Consider the following 23,557-nt stretch of genomic DNA (forward strand, 5'->3'; position numbering starts at 1 on the left):
CAACGGTCATAGGTGACCTTGGGGTCAAGGTCTGAATGACCTTGATGATGAATCCATCCTGAGAGGCCGCAATGTGGGAAAGGAGTGGAATTCCCGAGAAATGGGGGTCAGGATGGAATCCAAAGCCTGGACACTTGAAAGAAAGGGAAAAAGAGAGGAGGAGACAGGGGATGGTGGTGGGATAGGCTGAGCTGGTATGGCATGAACCCAGCGGCTGAATGAATGAACGAAGGAATGAATGGGAGCGATGAGACAAAGCTTGATTATGTAGTGTCGTGTGCAAACGTGGCTGATTGGCTGGGAAGGAGGATTGATAACAGTCATGGGTAGAAGAGCCGATTGGCTAAGGGGACGACAGTGAAGATGTAAGGAAGGCAGATAGCTAGGTGTAATCACAAAACACATCTGTGATAAAACACAGATTCCACTTTGTGAACACACCACCGCTAAGTTGAGGAAAGACAGGAGGGTTTATTGCAAAAAGGAGAACGTAAATGCCAACAAAGTATAGAATAAAGCCCAAGATGAAACGGCAAATATAAAGCAGTAAAGGGCATAGAACTACCGGTAGTGCCCTCGCAGATCTCAAACTAAGTACTATCAAAACTTACAATACAAAACAGTCAAAATAAGAAGTAGCAAACTAACCTACAATAAAATGAGCAAAATATATGGGAGAGGGGCCCCTTCAGTCAAGCAACCAAGCAACGGTCATAGGTGACCTTGGGGTCAAGGTCTGAATGACCTTGATGATGAATCCATCCTGAGAGGCCGCAATGTGGGAAAGGAGTGGAATTCCCGAGAAATGGGGGTCAGGATGGAATCCAAAGCCCAAACGAAGGAAGTATGACTGAAGTGACCCCCAAAAGGAGGGAAGAAATTGAGAATGATGTTAGTAAAGGGGTTCTCGCACCCAGGGGAACACCGCGGTGGTGATACGGCCTGGGGGAGGGGGTCCTGGGGGACAGGTAAACTGTACGAGCCCAGGTGGAAACATGATGACTGAGCTGGTATGGCATGAACCCAGCGGCTGAATGAATGAATGAATGAATGAATGGGAGCGATGAGACAAAGGCTTGATTATGTAGTGTCGTGTGCAAACGTGGCTGATTGGCTGGGAAGGAGGATTGATAACTGTCATGGGTAGAAGAGCCGATTGGCTAAGGGGACCACGGTGAAGATGTAAGGAAGGCAGATAGCTAGGTGTAATCACAAAACACATCTGTGATAAAACACAGATTCCACCTTGTAATTTTTCTATCTCTAAAATAAGTCACTGTATCAAATAATATTGTGAAATATTGTTTTATGTTGCTTTCTCATACTGAATTCTCATAGAGAGAACAGAAAAGTATCAAGAATTTGTCATGCTTTTCATATGAAATGCAGATTTTATAACGGTACATTTTCACTTAGCAAACATCAAGATATCTCTGGCATATATCCCTGATTTATTAAAGTATGGCGCTCGAAGGGTGTGGAGAAAAATACGAAACATCCTGATATCTCTGATATACGGTATATGTCTTGTATAGTCATGTACAGGAAGGGCGTGCTGAAAAATGTCTGATATATTAAAGTAATGCGCTCGAAGAGCACGCTGAAAAATATTGAACATACAGATATCTCTGCTATATGTATGCCTGATATGGTAAAGTTGGGTGTGCTGAAAAATATGTCTGATTATTAAAGTTATGCGCCCAAAGGGCGAACGGAAAAATGCAACTGAATGATGAAATCTGTGGCTGACACGATGCATTCTAGGCAATGATGAGCCTGTGTCGAAATTCAAAAACACACTGACACACCCTATTGGGCATTTCAAAAACATGGTGACCCCCCTATCACCAAAGTCAAAAACAGGGTGACCCCCCCATGAATCCACTGGCCCCCCAAGGCCGAAGAAACTGACCAGTCCCTAACAGACACTGCACAGAAACCAGATCTCCATCATTAGGAATCTGAATGCAGAACATTCCAGAAAGCAATAACCTTGAACTTTTAATTTGATCAACCATTAAGTGAAATAATTTTTTCCTCTTTCACAATAGCAAAAAATATACAACATCTAGTTTACTTTGACAGTATCAATCAGACAAGTGATTTATGATAAGCAGAATTTCGAACGGCAAAAATATTTCTAAAGTATGAATATGCTAATTTTGAATGAATGGATGGCAGGATAGATGGATAAATGGATAAACACACTAAATAAATATGTGTACACTATACATAAACAGTGATACATACAAATAACTAGATATATATGGACAGATAAAAACATATTATAGTATACATGAATAACTATTTGCATATGTATACATGACATTTAATTTTGTGAGCTTGTGTACCTTGTGTTTATGAAACTCTTCGTCCATATTCAGCCATAACTGAACTAAAGCTGTAGCTGCTCCCTTTGGCCACTTTGTAGGGGTATCAATGACTTGTTGGTCAGCTTCAGCTTTATCACTGACATGACTTATTGGTACATCACATTGACTTGTTGTTGAAGGTTGTTGCTGGGTGCTCCATTGCCGGTGGTTTGTTGATTTCATTTGCTGTAGCTTGTTTCATGATGCCAAGCAAGAAGGTTTGAATCTATTGAAAATAATTACATTCACTTTGACTTACGGAATTGCCCAAGTATAAATACTGTTATTCTTATAGAAGTAAAGGTAAGTGTTGTATGCTGGACCCAGAGTCATATTGCCTGGGATCATGTTTTGCCATGATTCGTTTCATTTCTAAGGTCATTCACATCTCTATTCCTACAGTAACAACAATAAAGCAACAATTTTTTCAATTTTGAATTTAATTTTGATATCACAAAACCAACATTTTTAGGACAAATAAATTTCACAGTGATGATCAGTTCCACAGACTTATTACTCCTATATAGTAAAATCTTTTGCCGGTGCACGATTGTAATCTCGTTTCTTATTTTGCCCCGTTCTCGGGCTATAGGTCGAAGAACGGCGTGATTCTGGGGCTCCAGGTTCTCTACGATTTCAGGAATATGGTGGTATACAAATTGTGTGATAAAAATCCCCGAAATTTGACTAAAAATGCGATTCTTTAAACTCCGTTTCAGTCTCGCGAGAGAGATGAAATTCTATTTATTCCGTCAGTCGTCGGCACCCCCGTTGGAGGTTCCGGTGGTAAATGGTTAATTAACGCGATTTTTGCAAAACAAAATTGGAGTCGGTAACCCTTAATTTGTATGTCATTAAATTTAGAATATTTTCATGCGCTAATTTCTTCGATTTTCGGCAGAAATTGCACTTTTCTGTATTTTTTACTCGGTCGGTCGAGCGCGTGAGTGACGCTCTTCCATTTACTGCCTGACACCATTTTCGAACGCCATTGATACGTGACCCCCTTCGCTTACCCTATGCAGTTCTGTGCTTTCATGATGCAGAAGGACAAGAAATAAATGGCTTAGAATTGGCACATCTTGATTGATTTAACCTCTAAGGTATATTGCAAATTTGTATGTTTATCAATATTTCGCAGTTTGAATGAAGAATTACCTGCGCCTAACGACGAAAAGTATAAAACTCGACATGTTACGAGTGTATCGGTGTGCGCCCCCTGGCGTGGTGTAACCATAGGAGTCATCGAACTCTCAACAGAGGTAACGCGCGGAAATGTATAAATTTGCAGACGGACAAGCGGGCAGTTTTCGTATTCTGCGCGCCAAACATCACAAGTTTACTGACCCGGTGGACCTGCTGAGGTCAGGGGTGCGTTCGATTTGCACGATCATGATTATGATACATATGACATTATTATCGAAATCGAGGTTGTAAGTAAAACTGGCAATCACGATCATGATTTCAGTTGCCCTCAGTGTTGACTCATTTCTGCGCAGCACAGAGCTGTAGCATACATAGCGATGCCTACAAGTTTATCGGTAAACGTTTGGAATAGTTTATTGTACTACTGCATCATGGAGGTAGCAGAGTCTGCATGTACTCCAATACTCGGTAGTGTGTGCCTACTAGCCTGCACTGTGTTCGGAACAAATAAATATTTTTTTTTCAAATTTCGTTGTAAATAAAAGTATTTTATTTTTCAATAACAGAGGCGATTAAACCGGCATCTTAAGACTAAATTCGCTTAAAAATCTTGCTTTAAAAATCAAATTTTACTCTCTGGAACTTTAAAATTACCGCCGTTTCAATTCTGCTTTCAGGACCGGTGGCTGTGTTGTCTGCCATCTTGTAATCACACCAATCACGCCCTGGGGCATGATTGCTGTGATTGTCAATCATGATTGTTATTGGGCGTATTCGAACGCACGATCACAATCATGATTGGCCAATCACGATCATGATCGTATTAATCGAACGCGCCCCAGGTGTTCAACGGGGCAGCCGAGCTAGCTAGGGGCGCGGTGGGGGGATACATACGCAGTTCTACCGTCGCGTGTCGGCTTTCATAGACTACTGAAGTTTTGAAATTCTGACACAAAATGCATTATTATCCAATACGATTATATCTTTGCATTTTCACAAATATTTTCTAACTTGCTGACTGGTCTGACATGTACAGTACGCGTGTACCGTAGATTGTACGCGTTTCTAGAATCTAGTAGTGAAGTGAGCTGATATCGATCACAGGTGCAGGTGGTGAGCGTCACGGTTGCTTGATAGTCGATTGAAAGTGTGGAGGCCGAAGGCCGAACCTCGGTACTGCTTTACACAAGTCAGTCCCGAGGTTCGGCCTCAAACTTTGATCCAGGGCCTTCGATCGACTATCCAACTGAAGCAACGCTGCACCCATGCGTAAGCTTACCTGTGGCCCCGATAACATTTGATGGACATCTTTCGTTGTCAAAGAAATGAGTCCTGAGAATGGTCGGATATCGTTTTTTATAGCTTTGATAAACAATCTATCAAACTTGCTTTCTGATTTAGTTCACACACTGTGCTTATCGTAAAGCATTGCATTGCACCATGGCCATGTTTGACCCACTGGAGGTGATGAAGGAAGTCAGCATAGACCACCCGGCCCATAGTCGTCAGTGGTACTCGCAGCGCCGCCGTGTTGCCTGGCTAAAAAGTCTATCGAAGGCTGAGAGTTAGTCTGGCAGAGACCCTGCGATTCGCGTTCTTCCCTGTTGGAACACGCGCGCGCCCTCAGAGACGCGACGCGAATCCCAGGTTCTGGACGTTCTTGCAAGCGACCGGTCGGATTTCTGCCTGATCCGGGTACTTTATAGAACTCCACACATCCGTTAAATAAAAAAAATGACAAGTACCATAGCCAAATAAAATTAAAATTAAAAATAAAACATACCGCGTATATAGGTCTACCAGCTACTTGTATATATTCTCTCCGCTCAGTTAGATAGGTGTTTCTTTTGAGGTCAGTACCCTTATGAATATTCATACCCTTGCAAAACTGACAGTCGCTGTGTCTGGCAGCGCGTGCTCACAGCCGCACAGCGTAGCCTTCGAATGCAGGCCCATCGTGGGCGCGCACAAAACAAGGCACAGCGACTGTGGAGAGTCTAGCTGAGAGTGTGAGGCCCTGTCCGATACTTTGCATCCATATCTGCCAAACCGCTTTCGAACGATGACGGATGGTGGTAATTGCATGTTTTCTATTCAAAAATGTTCCAAAATAATTGAGATACAACACTTTACTGACACTTTCATCTCAAAGTAGAAATATGCGTCTATTTTTATAGGCTAACAACGCTTATGAGTTGTAGGCTATCAAATTCGATAAAACCCATTCGGTTTATTGTCTCTATTTTCAGATGACTTTATATATATCAGGTATCTCAGGAAACTAAAATATACAGTCTTACTTTTTAATGCATAAATCTCACAAATACGGTAAGTTTTATGTAGAATCAAAACCTGTAAAACGAGTGAAGTTTCGGGATAAGGAGTTTGGAAAATGGGTGGGTCGGATCACCCACTGAGTACGAGTAGGCTATATGTAGATTTTGTTACCATCAGTTTTTATGACAGGACAAGTCGACAAATATAAAGTCATTAAGTTAGGTTTTAATGAATTGATCCTTTTTCAACTGATTAAAGGTTATATAAATTACAACTCACAAAAAACAACATCATGATGAAGCAAAGATTGAATGGGGGAAAGTTCTGACACATATCACAAAATCCAGGATAGACCTTTGTACTAATATGGTGAGTTTTGTGTAGAATTTCAAGCAAAACATATAAAATGAATGAAAGTTTCATGATAGGTTTGGAAAATTAGTAGGTTGGATTACCTACTGAGTGTACATATAGATTTTGTTACCATTAGTTTTAATGACAGGACATGCCAACAAAAATATAATGAAAGAAAGTCATTGTCATAAAATTACTATAGGTTTTAATGAATTGATCAGTTGTCAACTGATCAAGTATTAGGCCTATAAGCTTCAGCCTTACATGTATAAATATAACTCACAAAAATGAACAAAAAAGAAACGATGATGAAGAAAATATTGAATGAGGGAAAGTTCTGACACATTTCCACGAAGCTATTCAGGCTAGACCTTTGTACTGTCGTTTGTTGACAGTTATAATTTTCAACACTGTGTCATTTCAGGTCATAAATTCAACACTTGACTCGTTCCTTTATCAATGACTCGCATCATCCTCTGCATAATTCATTCTTCAACACAAGTCACTGACACTTTTCTTTAGCTGTGGCAACTCCACTCTCTCAAAACAATTTATGGAACCTTCAAGAACCAGAAAACGCTGTAGCAAAGAGTGTCGTTTGTTATGATAAATATCAAATACTATATTCGTGAATGAATACAACTGAATGTAGGCAAAAATAAGTAGACATCAATAATCATTGATACTAGAAATAAACCAGTGTATCCAGAAATACCAAGTGTACAAATATAATGTGAAATAAGTCTGGCATCTTCTTGAATTTTTAGGGGTGCCTAGAGATAAATATTGAATAAACATCGATCATTTATTGCTTGGTATGCTTTCACAATACATAATGAATGAATGGTCGTAAGGTGACACTTTAGTATGATTTAGTGTAGCTGCAAGTATCATTTTGTGGTTTCGGGCCACAGTTTGAAATTGATGACCCAGGTGAAAATCGGCAAGACTCGGATCTATAAATGACTCGACTTCAAACGTTGTCCTTCAGCTACAACATCATGTATTTGCCTTGAGATTCAAGATTTTCTCCCCTATCTAAATCTAAACCTTCTAGTCACGAGTTACCTGAGCCCCTCAAATGGCAAAAACACATTAGATATAGGCACAAGATGCCGGGGAACAAGAATTTTATTTTTTCCCCTGTTCTATATTTTCGTACAATTCAATAATTAAAGATCACCATGGAAGGGATTGATAAATCATTTTGAAATCCCCAACTCTTGCTGTATATCAAAAACAAAATAACTGTAAAAAAAATAGCTTATCATGTCATTGTCTCCAATCAAATTCAGAAAAACATTTTACCGTATATGATTTTTTGGGAATATGCAACTTTGTAGTCAACTTGCCGTATGTTTCAGGCGAGGCAATCACTTGCAATATGTCAATGTGGGTCAAAGATCAAGCGGACAAAATCAGGAAAACGTGAACTCTGATGTGAAATTTCAATAGAAGTGCCTTGAGGGTGAGGGTGTGCTCTGGCATATCCACTTCTCAATAATTTTGGTAGCACATCAAGCTCAAACAAACCATAATCGGGAACTATTTCATTCAGCAGGGTTCAGCGAAGCATCTTGTGCCAATATAGCAGAAAACTCTTCTCACTAATTTTTTTACCAAAAAAAATGAAAAAAAATCTTGATGAAAAAAAAATGGTTTGCTAAAATATTAAATCATAGCCTATAACTCAATTGAAATTAATGATTTACATACCCTGACGAAGGTGTATCACAACACAAGACACCGCGCGAATCATTTTCCCTAACTTACAAGGAAACAAGTGAAGCCACAGAAATAAAGAAGGAACTGAAAAATCATGAAAGTGTGTTGACTTTACTCACCACTTTGAATTTTATCCGCATTCCGACCAGTTCGTATTGTATACGTTTTATAATTGTACACAACATCCAAATTGACAATTTCATCATCACTGGGGATTTGAACATACAAAAAAAATATAATATATTTTCGCGCAATCGGCTTCAAAAATGAAGACAGACGGCGGTAGGTGAGCATTGTTGACAGCAGATAAAACAATGCCTTGTAAAAGCAAATATTTTGTCAATGGAAAATCAACGTACAAGCCACAGTTACGAGTGGAGTGATACGTACCGGCCGCCGCGTACTATGCATATATGCATAGTACGCGGCGGCCGGTACGTATCACTCCACTCGTAACTGTGGTACAAGCTACAACTACTGAACTACAGCCGTAATATTCCAAGGATGGGACCTAGCTAGGCAATACATGAAGTCATTTTTGAACTGGTTCTTGACAAGAATTTGAAAAATAAAATTTCAAACACATCTGATTGATTCGTGTTCATTGGCACATTTTAACTTTTATGAAACTTTTTACCTTTCAGAACTTTCCGTCTTTGCCGCCATCTTGTTCTCGTCTGCTCCTAGGTTTCACAATCCTCGGCTTTTCCCGACCGCTAACCGAAGTAGTTCGGGTTGTTCTCGGGTCAAGAACAGTGCATCCAAACGCACCCAACACTGCCCAAACCGTACTGTAGACCAGTACGCGCGCACCCGGAGTATGTCATGTGGTTGCAAGCCTGTCACACGAGTACCAGTAGGACGTTCGCCCTCTATGGTCACCTCTCTCGTCCGAACTTGTTATGCAGAGTTGCATTGAACTTACAAGTATTACTGGTGAGACGGCGTGTGTTTTTGCCTGAAAAATTTCAATAATTTTTCTGTTTTGGTAGAGCAATTGGGTGTGAATTTATTAGAATCTTTTTTTTCTTTGATGGTGAAACAAGACAGGAACAACAGTGACACAGGATCATGTTTTACTTTCCAAGATTTTATTCATTTCAACAATTCAAGATTACAACAAGTAACAACACAATTTTACATAATCAAACTTTCTAAGGTTAACAAAGGATGAAGAGTGAATAAAATTAACGTTTTCCTGCGGTAAAAATCTTACTTAGGGAGTCGTAATTATTTACGACCTTGGGGGGGGGGGAAGTCTGGGGAATTTCATAGTACTCTGAAATTTCGAGTAAACCCCATGCCAACCCCAAAGCATTTGAGTAAACCAGTCTCTAACACAGAAATTTTGACTGATCCCTCCCCTCCCCTCTCCCCCCCCCACTTAGACCAGTTAAATACCAAGACATGTATTTGTAACATTTACAAAACTTATACAGCAATAGTACAGACCTTTCATATCCTGCTGGAATATCATCGGTTACCTCATGACAGTTGAAAAAGATGTGACCGGCAAAAAGAAATTCAAAGTCACAATAAAATGTAGATACAAAAGCTCATGCTGTAACCACTATCCAACCATATAGTATTGTTAACCATACAGTATTATTTGGATGGGTATCATGACAAAGTTTCCACTACGATATCTGACAGGGCAGAATTTGAAAGTACAGGAGAACATTCAGGATGCTGGGGGGGGGGGGCAGTGTCAGAGGAGTTGTACCCTCTCATGTTGAAAATTTGAGAGATGATGTGTGCAATAATGCAGTCTGGTGCAATATGAGAGATGTTATCAATTTGTGTAAAACTGTTAGAACACCCCACAGGGGAAAAGTGTGAGAGGCGTGTCCCCTCTGCCACGTCGGAAAATTTGAGAAATTAATGAGTTCAATGATGCAGTCTGGTGCAATATTAGGTGTTTTCTATTTGTTTTTACTAAGTAAAACTGTCAGAACACCCCAGGGGGAGAGGAAGTGACAGGGGGTCGTATTAAGAATTTTGAGAAATTGATGAAATGGTGCAATCTGAGAGGTATTTCAATTCATTTTGTAAATTGAGCAACCCCCTTCTTTCTCTCCAATTTTGAACGACCTCCTTGTAGCTTTCAATTTTTTGAGTGACTACCCTCACATTCCTCTGACCCCCCCCCCCCCCAGGCCTTTATGTTAAATTACTCTAAAAGACCCATAAAAATATTCTTGATGGCCTTAGAACTAAATTTGTGAACAACATGTACAGTAAAAATGGTCAACTTTGATGCAGTCTTGCTGATGCATTTTATGGGGCTTGAACTCACAATATCTACATTACTAATTCGTACTAGCTTAGCAGTCATTAAAACCCCTACAAATAGGCGTTTCAATTAGCAGCGGCCTGGTGGCTCATGTAGCTGTACTGTGATAATGTTCAAGAGAATCCATAGGATAGCTAGGTGTGTGCCTCAATCAGGCAAAACAACAGTTAGCAATATCAATTTCTGCAAGTCATTTAAAAATATACCACCAAGGGCACAGTATTGCTCCCATCTGACAAACAAAAGAGGTATTCCTATTTCCACTTATTCACTCAAAATACTATTGTGTTTGCAAAGAGTTTGAACTTTCAATTTTCATGGGCAGAATTCCGTTTTAACAGCCACTTTTCAATTTTGTAGATCAACAGTAAAAATTTGATGGTCCTTGCTTGAAATGTTAAGATTTACTCAGAGTTAAGTTATACACAAGTTTGTTTGTGTAAGTAAGTTTGTGTGGTGAAGTTACCTGATATTATCATTCATCACTCATCTTATTCAATCTACACATGATTTCACTCAGCTGCCTTCATCTTTGTGAAGATTTACTTAATTAAGTAATACCATGACAGGTTTTTGTTTATGTAACAAAATGATTGGAACTGATACAAATAAACTGGAGTCTGTTTTATTGGTATGGTGCATCTTGCCATATGCCTTCTTGTGGATTGAAATCCCTCATCAGTGTATGGGGTTTCCTCCATGAAATATTTGCTAAAGTTGATCCACTACATAAAACATAAGCTCACAACTTTTTTCTAGATCATATTCACAACAAATTGGCATCAAATAAAACTACATTATTTTCAGTGTCTTCAAAATTGATTTACAAGGTATTCAGGGTTGGAATAGGTCATTCAAGCTTGCGGACTAATATATTGGCTCCAAAAACAAAAAATCATTGGTTCCCCCAGTTTGAAAAATGATTTGGCTTAGGTAGTCTCCAGGGATTTTTATAAGAAAATACAAAGCTATCAGATAAACACCAATGAGACAAAAGCACTTTTTGACCGAAATTGACAAAAATTGCTCCAAAAATACAAAATTTTGCATTTTCTCACTGTATAAAAATATCTGACTTAAGTCATCCTAAGGACCTGTATACTGAATATCAAAAGTCTGACAAGGAGTTTTGAAGAAAAAAATAGATCTACAGTGACAAAAATAATCTCAAAAATACAAAGTTGCATATCTTGGCACGATTTTACAAAATCTTATTGCTGCCATCCTAAGGGACATGTATAATCAATATTAATGTGTCTGACCAGAACTTTTGAATGACATTTTTGGTTAAATATGACAATAATTGCCTTAAAATTTAAGTTTTAAAATATTTCATAACAATATGAACAAATGTCAATAAGGTTATCCCTGCAGAACAGTATCTTTAGATTTCTGTGGCAATACTAGAGTTTATTTGCTTCTTCAAGCATAACCATTCTTTTCCTTGACATCAGGTAAACTTCAGCCTCCTCCAAAACACAATTGTGATGTAGTCTACAACAAACCTGAGTGAGAAAAATAGAAATATAGATATATATTAATACATTTTTGTATATTTCAAATGCTATGCTGACAAGCTAAATATTGATTTTTTAGCAATCTTTTTGTAGTAAAATAACAACTTACAGTGGACAAATATAAATAATGAAAATAATATCAAAAGTCAGCATTACAGGCCCTCTAAATTTTTGAGAGTTGTAATATAATAACTTACACAATTATCCCAAAACCATTCACAGGATACAGCTCAAGTTGTCACTACAAAATGGTACACCAATGTGAGTAGCAACATATGAACATAATACCCTACTTACATTGACGTTTCTTTCACATTCCTCTTCCATCTGTTGTTAAGGCAGTGTCATATCATTCAAAGATACTGTCAAAACAAACAGAAATCCATTATTACATCAGAATGAATAAACACTGTTAACAGACGTTTCATATTAAAAAGTATTCTTTTTTAATACTCTCTGTTTTCAACAGACATGCCATAAACCTTCAAAAGACACAGTTTATGTTTTACTTTGCATATAAAAATGATATTAGTCTTGCAATGGTTATGTATAAGTGGAGCTGACAACAGTTGCCCCAAATGGGCAGTGACACATATGATTTGAATAAAATATCACTTTTAACATGGTCGTCATTTCCTTCTTTTGGCAGGTTACATCTGAACATATTTTACAGTACATGACCCTCATACAAATTAAAATGCCTCTTATTCAAAATGTAAGAACTTTATTGCCAATCAAAAAATGTTTTGTTTAACAACATTTAAAGAAAATAATGTGAAAATTTAAGAAAGTTTGACCAAGTCAGTATGGAGTTAAATTGTTTGGAAATCTTGAACTTGGAAGAATAGTGAAGCCAGGAAATTGGGTGATTTGCAAACATTTGCAAAAATTAACACTTCTTTATCAAGCAACCTACGACTGCTTGACAGCCTTGAAGATGAACCAAAATAATAATATTTAATCTTGGGTTAACAATTTCATTCAATTAAATGAATGTCTACAAAAAAGTGATTTTGGTGCAAAATACCCTGTGTTGGGTGCAGCGCCCCTTAATTAGCAAGTTTTATACCACTGCAAAGTCTCTGTGCAACCAGGTGACACATTCTGACTCAGCATGATCTAACAGCAGATTCCTGCATAAAATTTTTATTGAAAACTTGAATCACTTTTAATAGCATGAAAAGAGCAAAACATAGGAGAAACTTAGATGACAAAGCCTTATAAGGGAAAGAGAGATGTACCACATGACTCCGTGCAACCAGGTGACACATTGTGACTCAGCATACTCCTAAAGCAGACGACTGCATAAAATTTTGATTTTGAATCACTTTGTAATAGTATAAAAAGAGCAAAACCAATGAGAAAACTTAGAAGTCACAGCCTTAGCACAGTAAGAGAGATGCACCAGAGTGTCCGTGCAACCAGGTGACACATGGTGACTCAGCATACTAAAAATGCAGTTCCTGCAAAATATTTAGATTAGACAACTTAAATCAGTTGGCGATAGCATAGAAAGATGAAAACCAATGAGAAAACTTAGAAGTCACAGCCTTAGCACAGTAAGAGAGATGCACCAGAGTGTCCGTGCAACCAGGTGACACATGGTGACTCAGCATACTAAAAATGCAGTTCCTGCAAAAAATTTAGATTAGACAACTTAAATCAGTTGGCGATAGCATAGACAGATGAAAACCAATGAGAAAACTTAGCAGTCACAGCCTTAGCACAGTAAGAGAGATGCACCAGAGTGTCCGTGCAACCAGGTGACACATGGTGACTCAGCATACTAAAAATGCAGTTCCTGCAAATAATTTAATTAGACAACTTAAATCAATTAGTGATAGCATAGAAAGATGAAAACCAATGAGAAAACTTAGATAGAAGTCACAGCATTAGCACAGTAAGAGAGATGCACCAGAGTGTCCGTGCAACCAGGTGACACATGGTGACTCAGCATACTAAAAATGCAGTTCCTGCAAAATATTTAGATTAGACAACTTAAATCAGTTGGCGATAGCATAGAAAGATGAAAACAAATGAGTAAACTTAGAAGTCACAGCCTTAGCACAGTAAGAGAGATGCACCAGAGTGTCCGTGCAACCAGGTGACACATGGTGACTCAGCATACTCAAAATGCAGATTCTGCAAATAATTTAATTAGACAACTTAAATCAATTAGTGATAGCATAGAAAGATGAAAACAAATGAGTAAACTTAGAAGTCACAGCCTTAGCACAGTAAGAGAGATGCACCAGAGTGTCCGTGCAACCAGGTGACACATGGTGACTCAGCATACTAAAAATGCAGATTCTGCAAAAAAATTTGATTAGACAACCTTAATCAGTTGGCAATAGCATAGAAAGATGAAAACCAATGGGAAAACTTAGAAGTCACAGCCTTAGCACAGTAAGAGAGATGCACCAGAGTGTCCGTGCAACCAGGTGACACATGGTGACTCAGCATACTAAAAATGCAGTTCCTGCAAAATATTTAGATTAGACAACTTAAATCAGTTGGCGATAGCATAGAAAGATGAAAACCAATGAGAAAACTTAGAAGTCACAGCCTTAGCACAGTAAGAGAGATGCACCAGAGTGTCCGTGCAACCAGGTGACACATATGGTGACTCAGCATACTAAAAATGCAGTTCCTGCAAATAATTTAATTAGACAACTTAAATCAATTAGTGATAGCATAGAAAGATGAAAACCAATGAGAAAACTTAGAAGTCACAGCCTTAGCACAGTAAGAGAGATGCACCAGAGTGTCCGTGCAACCAGGTGACACATGGTGACTAGCATACTCCAAATGCAGATTCTGCAAAAATATTTGATTAGACAACTTAAATTAGTTGGCGATAGCATAGAAAGATGATAAACCACTGGGAAAACTTAGAAGTCACAGCCATAGCACACTAAGAGAGATGCGCCGGAGTGTCCATGCAACCAGGTTTATAATGCTTTGAGCATTTTCGACCCTTGTTACTGAAGCAGTGCCATGAATACAAAAGCAAGCACAGTATAGCTTTGTACGGCTTTTGACCATAACAATCAAACACTAAAGTGCTGAATCTGTCGAGGTCGATCATGATGACTGATGTATGTAGACACAGTCAGAGGCGAACTGTCATGAAGACCTGGTTTCGTCTGACCTCTGAATTTTAAAGACCCCTGAATTTTAAAACCGCCTGCATGCTAACACCAGAGATATATGAGAAATCGTATCCTTGTGTTACAAGCCTACGATCAAGATTCGAACAGACTACTATACTTGTACTCACTTTGCTTCGAAATGGCACAAATGAAAACGTGCTTTGATAACCAGAGCTAGCACAAGGTATCAAGAATGCAAGGAATTACCCATGCTTGGACTTTCAACTCTGATCTTGACATCGAAACATAACCAAATATGGGTGTGTCATAGCCAACAACCACATGACATATTTACAACCAGATGACAGGACTCCCAAACGCGCGTACTCCCTCTATCAAACCGTACCGTCTATGGCTCGAACCCGCGCGCGTTTGCGTTTGATATAGCGCCATAGGCGGCGAAACTGAGCTGAGATCATTGCAGTGCTGCTACTACTGCGTCAGACATGATCAAATGATAAGTGGTTCAGGCGAAAACCGGAAGTAGTAAATTGTTTTGCATGCATAATGCCCAGTAGAATGTTTGATCTGCTCACGTCTGTTTATTTCGCATTGAAAGCAGAAAAGCAGTGTGCGCATGCGCTAAAAACGAGACTTTCGAAATCTCGCGAGAATAACGGGAATTGAATTTTAAATATCATCGATCATTCCACGTCACCGATGTCAACAACGGTTTTAAACACTATTTTCCCGCCCCCAACCATATTTGGTCATGTCACATGGGTAGTTAGGGAATCCCCTGACGTCATTGAACAAGCTAGATTAGAGTATGGGGCTCTCTGTTTTGCGTAGCGGCGATCACCGTCGTCGAGACGACGATCGAAGTGTCTTGACCTGAAACGGAGCAATTTTAACCCCCATTGAGATTTTACCACTTTCATGAACCAAAATAAATTTTTTCCAGAGTTTCTATGACATTGCCAATAGTTTTTTGTCATTTTTTACCCCTCTCAGAGTTAAACTATTTTGATCATATTTCCGGGCATACGCTTCCGGATCGGGGCACGACGATCAAATTCGGCGCGAATTTTAAACCCGTTCCGCCAATTATCATTTGATATTACCGTTACCGGTCTTTAAATGAGTGTGTGTGATGATGATGGCGGGGCTAGAATTTCATCAGACAGTCACTGAATCACGATGTAGATTTTGTTTTGGTAATTTAAACCGTGCTGGTGCTCGTAAGTACAAAGTACGTGACTACATTTGCGATATTGAGGTCATTTTTCACATCGATGTGTCCTGTGATGAGGAGGGAGTTCATCCAAGGGAATTCTGTGGCAACTGTCATAGGAAACTTTTACATGGAAAAGAGGCCCTCCTTCGCCAAAAACCTACACCATGAATGAAAATTATGCTGTGTGGTCAAAGCATTCACGGACTGGGGATTGTCCAGTGTGTGAAAAGTTATTGTCATGCAAAAAAGGAGGCAGGACTCCAAAACGTCGCCAATCAATGAACAAGTATGTTAATTTACAGAAGCTGCCCTTGAGTGTTTGTGAATCTTCTGCCAAATCTGTCCAATCAGCAACTACTTCCAAACTTCCCACAGAAGAAATTATTGCCACAATTGACAGGGAAAAGACACAGAGTTTTCTTTCTGATGATAATATTATAAATTTGCACCCAGATATTTTTGATGATGAAATATCTTCTGAATTTTTGTGTCCCATCTGTAAGGAAGTGCTGGATGGTCCCATTCAGATTTTATGTGGGCATGTTTTCTGTGGAGAATGTTTACGCGAGTGGGTGTTAGCAGCTTCTACTGTCATAAATTGTCCAATCTGTCGATTTGAAATTGAATCACCATCATGCATCATACGAGTTGCTATTCCCTTTACGACATGTCTTGGCGAAAAGTCAATGACCTGTAAAACTTGTCAGGAGAGTTTTCCACTTCATCAACTTAAATCTCATGAGCACCGAGCCATTCAGCCAAGCCAAATACACACACTAACTACAGAAACTGTAAATGAAACTGCATGAGCATGCTATGTCAGTCTTGCTGAGACCAGATGTGTCACTATCAACAATACCTGGCTATGAAGATCTAGCCACAAAATGTTTGAAAGAAAAACTACAGTCAACACCAAATGCAAGGGCAGGTACCCCTGTCAGGTTCAAAACTGGAGGCCCGGTAAGTTTTGTTTCCAGACTCTTCAAATTTTATTGTAAAACTAAAAGCAACAAATTGCTACAGACAATAATGACACTTTGTAACAACTGACTGTTTGTTCTTTCTATAGTTGTATTAATAATGAAAAAAATAGAACAAAACAATACTTAAATTGTGTACTAGTAGCTTGCTAGCTCATTGTTCTATCAAGCATGTGATGCAAGATAATTTGACCTAAAATTGACCCTCAATATATAACACCATAAACTACCCTGAAATGTTGCATATCACAGATGATAGTATTCTATACTTACCAGGAATGTATTACTTACCTTCTATACTTACCAGGAATGTATTACTTACCTTAACTTTTTATAACACCTACAACAATCTTCAATTTTCAATAGTTTGATTTCACTCTTTATTTCCATTATTTTATTTTGCTTTTTTTTCAGCCACTGTTTGTACAGTGTATCAACAACCCTCGCAAGGACAGTAATTTAGTCACGACAAAAACCAAGACTAATCGCAGTAAACTGATACAGAAACTCAGGGACCAGCTCAGTGGTGGGGAATCAGGTGTTAGAGAACAGCTGACTCATGAAATGAAATCCCTTGATAAAAGTGAACGAGCAGCCATTCTTAGTAACCTTGGGTTATTACCCGACATGCAGGAGGGCGATGGTTTAAGCTTGAAAGTGGATATGAGACTAACATGGTACCAATTCCGGAAACTGAAGCAGTAAGTACCCATGCAGTTGGCATTAATTGGACACTATTGTTTTATATTTTATCAGTATGTTTGGTCTGTGTACCAGCAGAAGTTCTTGTTCTACTCCCTATATATTAAACCACTAATCACTTTGTCTGTAAACACAATATGTGCAACATTGTTATTGTTGACAAAATGACTCAAGTTCTACAGTAACAATTAACACTTGTACACATATTTGCTGACTTGACAAACTAAATAAGGTAATATGGTCATGCTGTATTGGGAGTTGAACCAAAAAGTGTTGATACACAAAACAACCATGCAAATAAATAGGAAAACTATTAACAGTGGAGCTTTAATTCTGTGATAGTAAGCACTAGTGTCCATGTTATTCCTGTAAATACATTTGTATACCATGACTGATTACCACTGTCCTCATTAGTCAAGTTGTGCAGCAGCATGTCATAGATGAATCATCTTCTACAGGTGGCTGAGGAAATGGAAACTGAGTCTGCGCAGTGAGGCAGAAGACCGCAGAGAGTTCGCCACGTTGATCCCATCCATTTACACTGAACACCTGCCCTTCATGTTTACTATCAAGACATCAACTGGAAAACAGGCCTCTGAAATCAGACTTGCACCGCTGGCCGGATGTGACATTTTAAAGCTTGTTGTACAACACCTCGAAGCAAATGAAAGGTAAACATACTTTGCAATCACCTTTAATACAATACGATGATTTCATTTGCCATATGTGGTGTCTTTATGGGGACCAAATGCCTTAATTTTCATATTTTGATTATTTTGCCTGTCAAGCTGTGTTGTTCTGTTTACTCAAATATTAACCTTTATCCTAGACTTGGTAGACTGACATGGCATGGAGGCTCAATACCCCAGGATATCATCCAAGTGAAAGTTGGTGGGGACAAAGGTGGTGGTTCTATGAAATTTGTGTTTGAAATCTGCAACCTGGATCATCCGAATGCAAAGGAAAACACCGTGATCTGGTTAATGTTTGAAGCTGGTGACAACCATCATAACTTGAAGCTTGCACTGGAAAATTATATAAACAGTGTCAACACTCTAAATGGCTACAAGTGGAAGTAAGTTGTTTACTAAAACAATTTAGAAATATTGAAATTTGAATATTAAGACATTAGCTGTAACCTTAGGCTATTTCTTTCAGTATTCTGGTTATGTGTATCAATTACAGATTTTTGTCCTATTTCCTATAGTATGCTAAAATGTCAAGCATTCTGTTTGTCAGCACAGCCTGTATATGTGTAATGAATATTGTTATTGTTGACAAATGAATTCTAGTCTGGACCTCAACTCAATTTTCAATAATAACAATGATGACAGTGCACATATAAGCTCTGTTGACAAGTTGAATTCTTTGTATGTTATCAAATGCAATTGACACACACAACAAAAATACTGAAAATAGCCCTAAGTATGTTGCAGTTAATGGAATAGTGTATTGAGTAAATAAGTTTCAGGAATTTTCATACAATGTAAGCATGAGTAAAAATGCTGCCTCCACTACAAATGTCTGACATGGTATGCTTTGTACAGTAAACTTACTATTTGTCATTTCTACTACAGGCAGTATACTATTGAAGCTATTCTGTGTGGAGATTATGAATACCAAACAAAACTGTATGGATTATCAGGAGCTGGGGGTGAGTGAATTGTTTGTCTTGATTTGTTACTAACATCACACTCCAATACATTGATGTCACTGTGGTCATATAGTTGACTCTGTATCACATAAACCTCTCTTGTCTTGTATTTTGATAATGTAGGTAGACATTTTGTCTTTGGTGTGATACCAGCAAGGATTTGTCTCAGAAACCCTAGCAGAGAGAGGTAGACAGTCTCCACGTACCCTTGAGACCATCACAGAGGCGTACAACAGATTTGTTACCAATGGATCAAGGCTTAAAGATGCACCAAAATTTCTGAACTGTATTCACCAGCCACTGATTGCTATACCAATTAATCAGGTAGGTACTTATTTAATATAAACACAGAATTTTAATGAAAAAAATAAAACTAAAAAGAGGAAATCAAGTAACTTTAGTAGTCCTGGTGTTTAACAAACTGCAGACACACTAAGCATGCTATTAATCTTTAATAGTTACTATTAGTTCAATATACATAAAGGATACTAACAGTAATTTCTCATTGTCTGCAGTATCTTTTATCAACTAGTTTCTTGTTCCATAACCTAATTAACTTGAAAAGCCAAAATACTAGATTCTAGTTGCTGCCAGGTAGACCCAGCATTGTTACTGTTGACATATGAATTCAGCGCCTGACTTGAATCATTTATCAACAGCAGCAATGGAAAAAAAATGGATAAAATAAACTACTGAAAATTCTAGCTATTGTCCCTCTCATAAACAGACAAACAAAATTTTTTGTTCTATCTTGCTTTGACAGGTGTGCCCTCCAGCTCTGCACATCAGCTTGGGCATTTACCTGAAGCTTTTCAATTTGATGGAGAGTTACTGCATACCACTGGATGTTCAAATGTATGTCAAATTACATAAGGACAATTCCAGTGGCAGCAGTAACTCTCAGGCTCAGTCAAACAGACCAGCTGAGTATGACACCTACCTCACCCTGTCATGTGAAATATCTGCTCTAAAGGATGCTATGAATAGGATCGAGGTTGAAATGCAGGACATTGAAAGTAGTGTTGTGTCAGCCCTACTGCATGACCACCAATATACAGCTCCCATGCAGAGCACAGCAGTGATCACTGGACTACAGACAATGAGAGAGGAAAAACAGAAACAGCTGGATGCACTGGTTAGTATACAAATTTAACACTACCTGAAAATAAATCATATTTAGTAGTGGTAGGGCAAAAAATAACAACATGCAAGTCAAATCTGTATTAAACTCATGTAACATACAACATGCAAGAAATCTTACAGTTGTTTAAACTATGAACAGATCCAATGAAAAATAGCTGGCCTTATACAAAGCAATAAAAACTTAAATATTTGGTTTCCAGGAAATGCAGATTAACACAAAACAAAAGGCGCTACCAAAAGAAGCCGGTTACATCTCAAGGGCTCTAGATGAATGTCTACAGGCACTTCATGTGAAGAGACAGGCATATCATGGCAAGAGTTTTATCGGCAACCATGTGGATATTTGTTTAAAGGTGAGCAATATCATCACTTTGTAAGAAATTAGAAGTGAAAATTTGAAATAATTTAAATGTGATCATAGGAAGTTTTTGTCACTGATGTATTTTTATTTTCAGCCAAACAACATATCACGGATAACCAGCAGTATAGTTCAGTGCACTCAAAAGCTGTGTCCAGATCTACTTGAGAAAGCAAATGATATCAGGGATCTGTTTGAGCCACTGTTTCTTAAGTTCAGCATATGTCATGCACTGTACAGTGTTGCCAGACCACTGTCTCCAGGTGAAATTACTCAGTTTGGTAAGTTTATATCCTCCATGTGAAGACATCATGACATCATATTATTATTTTACTAGCTATTACAACATCTTTTAAAGGGAACAAGTTGCTCATTTTTTACATTATTTTTGTTATTTTGATTTCTTTCGAAATATTATTTTTGTTGTTCTATTCACTGAAATTGGCCCAATCTCCGCTCCTCACAGCTCAACTCACAACCCTGTTCATGAACATAATTCATGAATACTTCCATTGTTTAAATTTGTTACATACCAAAAATTATTTATAGTAGAATTCATGGACTATGACCATGTGTATGGTGAGAGTTGAAATGTGGTTACTGAGTATGTTTCAGTTGACAGGACAACATAATAATGATATTTTCAAAGCAAAACTAAAATAACTGAAATAATGTCAAAAATGAGTGACTTTGTCCCTTTAAATAAACAGGTAAAACCGTAAATATCAACAATAAACCATGACGAGGTATAAATTTTTCCCAACCTGTGAGTTATACGTAGTCAAATGTCTTATTTATGAACCAAATTAACTATTTCAAGGCACTTCTAGTAGTATAACTGGGATTAAATCAACAAAACTGACATAGAAATTGTATTTAATTAACTTTATTTTTGAACATAAATAGATGTACAAGACAAGCATCGTATTTAAACTGGATACTAATTCAAAAATTCCCATACATGTACTTGCCTCACATTGTTTTACAGGAAAGAGTGTTGAAGCTTTCCTGCAGCATTTTCGGAGCAACTTTCCAAGGGAAACTGTCACTCCAAAGATGCACATCTTAGAGGACCATGTTCTTCCGTGGATACAGATGCGTAGACTTGGTTGTGGGCTCCATGGTGAACAAGGGATGGAAGGTGTTCATTCTGAATGCAACAGACTCACAGCAACATATAGCAGAATCCCGGATAAATTGGAACAACTTCAGCAACTAATGAAGATGCACCATTTATCTGTACACCCTGCAAAAGCATGTGATAAACCTGAAATTAAACGACGGAAAACAAAATCAAAATGAAGGAAATTAAACACCATTTGTATATATGTCTAAGTGATGTTAATATTCCAGTTATATATGTATTTGATATTCAGGGACACACCCATGGTAAAACTTGAATTTTAATGATGTAAATATCCAAATCTTGAAAAAAAAATTTATGAAGCCTTATCAAATTAACTGGATATCATGTTTGGAAATTTGTTTAATTATTAGGGGAAGGGGTGATTAGAGTGGGGCGTAAAATAACTTGAATTTGAATGTTGCTATTGTATGATGTAAATATTCAAATAAAAAATATTAAAGAGACTTGCCAATTTAAATGAATATGTTGGGAAATTTGTTTAATTTTTTAGGGGGATGAGGGGTGTTTGGGATATTTTGACAGTGAATTTTAATGATGTCATTGCAATAGTGTAAATATTAAAATGAAAAAAAAAACAAATGAAAAAAACAGAGTTGTCTCGGAGCCTTGAATATGTTGAGAAATACATGTAATTTTTGGAGTAGGGGTGGGGGTGTCACTGTGAAAAAGCTTGAATTTAATTTGAATGTTAAATATAATTGTAATGGTATGGTGTAAATTTTTAAATAAAAAAATGTCAAGGAGACTTGCCAAATTGAATGAAATTTATTTATTTTTCCGTTGTGGGGTGTGGGATGTTAAGGCTGTTGATCAAACTAGTAACTATGTAATTTAAATAAAATTGAGTTCAACAACCTCTGTGTGTGTTTTTTAGTACCCCAGGCCCAGGTCTGTTTTTTTTGGAGATCATGATCAAAAAGAAATTCATTGAAAGTCGTATTCTGAATTGAAATCATATCAATAATCACGAGTATTGGAATGCAATAACAGTGGAAAAAACGCAAGGTACATCATTTCAGTGACTCGAAGTGACATACGCATTCGTCATGTGCACATTTGGAAACTCGTACACAAACCCATATGTGTATAATAAAAACACGCAAAGAAACACTCGTATCGTTCGCTCCACTACACCCGTCTGTCGATCATTACCTATTAAAAGACATATTCTTCGACCAATTTACCAAAATTCCGAAGATACAAGAGATAATTTAGCTGAAGAAGCTTTATTCACGGCAAGAACACGGAAACGCTAATGCTATGTGCACTGAAGTTCAACTGAATCGAAAGAAAATAAGCACTGAAATTTACTTACCTGCACCGTCGCTCCATAAAAATATGCCCCATCCAGCTTCATCGATGAGTTTCAAGCTAAATCTAACCTTCTTTTAAGCTGTTGTAATGAGTTTCCTTCCTAACTCGGCCGTTAAAAACTTCGATGTCACTGTAAACGCATTACTTCCGCATGGGCGAGGCCATGTTTTTTACCCATAGCGCAATACGCGAACAGCTATTTTCAGCCGCGCATGCGCACACTTAATTTCCACTCTGAAACAGACG

The 23,557-nt window shown here is 38.0% G+C and overlaps 2 protein-coding genes and 1 long non-coding RNA gene across 3 annotated transcripts in view; 1 reads left to right on the forward strand and 2 right to left on the reverse strand.

Annotated features, from left to right (window-relative positions):
- The window catches only part of LOC139127702 (uncharacterized), a 34,153-nt gene extending 31,621 nt beyond the window's left edge, over positions 1-2,532 (reverse strand). The window contains exon 1 of the mRNA XM_070693597.1: positions 2,352-2,532. The gene's annotated coding sequence lies outside the window, so the exon portion shown is untranslated. The remainder of the gene's footprint in view (positions 1-2,351) is intronic.
- An 8,244-nt stretch (positions 2,533-10,776) lies between these two features.
- On the reverse strand, positions 10,777-12,664 carry LOC139127719 (uncharacterized). Its single transcript, XR_011551093.1, has 2 exons — positions 11,982-12,664; positions 10,777-11,672 (listed from the first exon to the last, which is right to left on the reverse strand). It is a non-coding gene; the product is annotated as an uncharacterized lncRNA (long non-coding RNA).
- Positions 12,665-15,353: 2,689 nt separating this feature from the next.
- Positions 15,354-22,898, forward strand: LOC139127703 (uncharacterized). Its single transcript, XM_070693598.1, has 10 exons — positions 15,354-16,973; positions 17,408-17,694; positions 18,154-18,366; positions 18,525-18,770; positions 19,273-19,349; positions 19,507-19,673; positions 20,113-20,484; positions 20,693-20,845; positions 20,948-21,131; positions 21,839-22,898. Exons 1-10 carry the CDS (start codon positions 16,809-16,811, stop codon positions 22,150-22,152), a joined length of 2,178 nt encoding a protein of 725 aa, XP_070549699.1. The 5' UTR covers positions 15,354-16,808; the 3' UTR covers positions 22,153-22,898.
- The last annotated feature ends 659 nt before the right edge of the window (positions 22,899-23,557 follow it).

Source organism: Ptychodera flava, unplaced genomic scaffold, assembly GCF_041260155.1.
Source record: "Ptychodera flava strain L36383 unplaced genomic scaffold, AS_Pfla_20210202 Scaffold_35__1_contigs__length_1935909_pilon, whole genome shotgun sequence".
Taxonomy (NCBI): Eukaryota; Metazoa; Hemichordata; class Enteropneusta; family Ptychoderidae; genus Ptychodera; species Ptychodera flava.

Bases quoted from the DNA above. Each gene is read 5' to 3' on its own strand.
- LOC139127703 (XM_070693598.1), top strand. From the start codon at position 16,809: ATGAAACTGCATGAGCATGCTATGTCAGTCTTGCTGAGACCAGATGTG. The intron at 20,846-20,947 runs GTGAGCAATATC...TTTTATTTTCAG, and splicing joins ATGTGGATATTTGTTTAAAG to CCAAACAACATATCACGGAT. The intron at 21,132-21,838 runs GTAAGTTTATAT...ATTGTTTTACAG, and splicing joins AGGTGAAATTACTCAGTTTG to GAAAGAGTGTTGAAGCTTTC.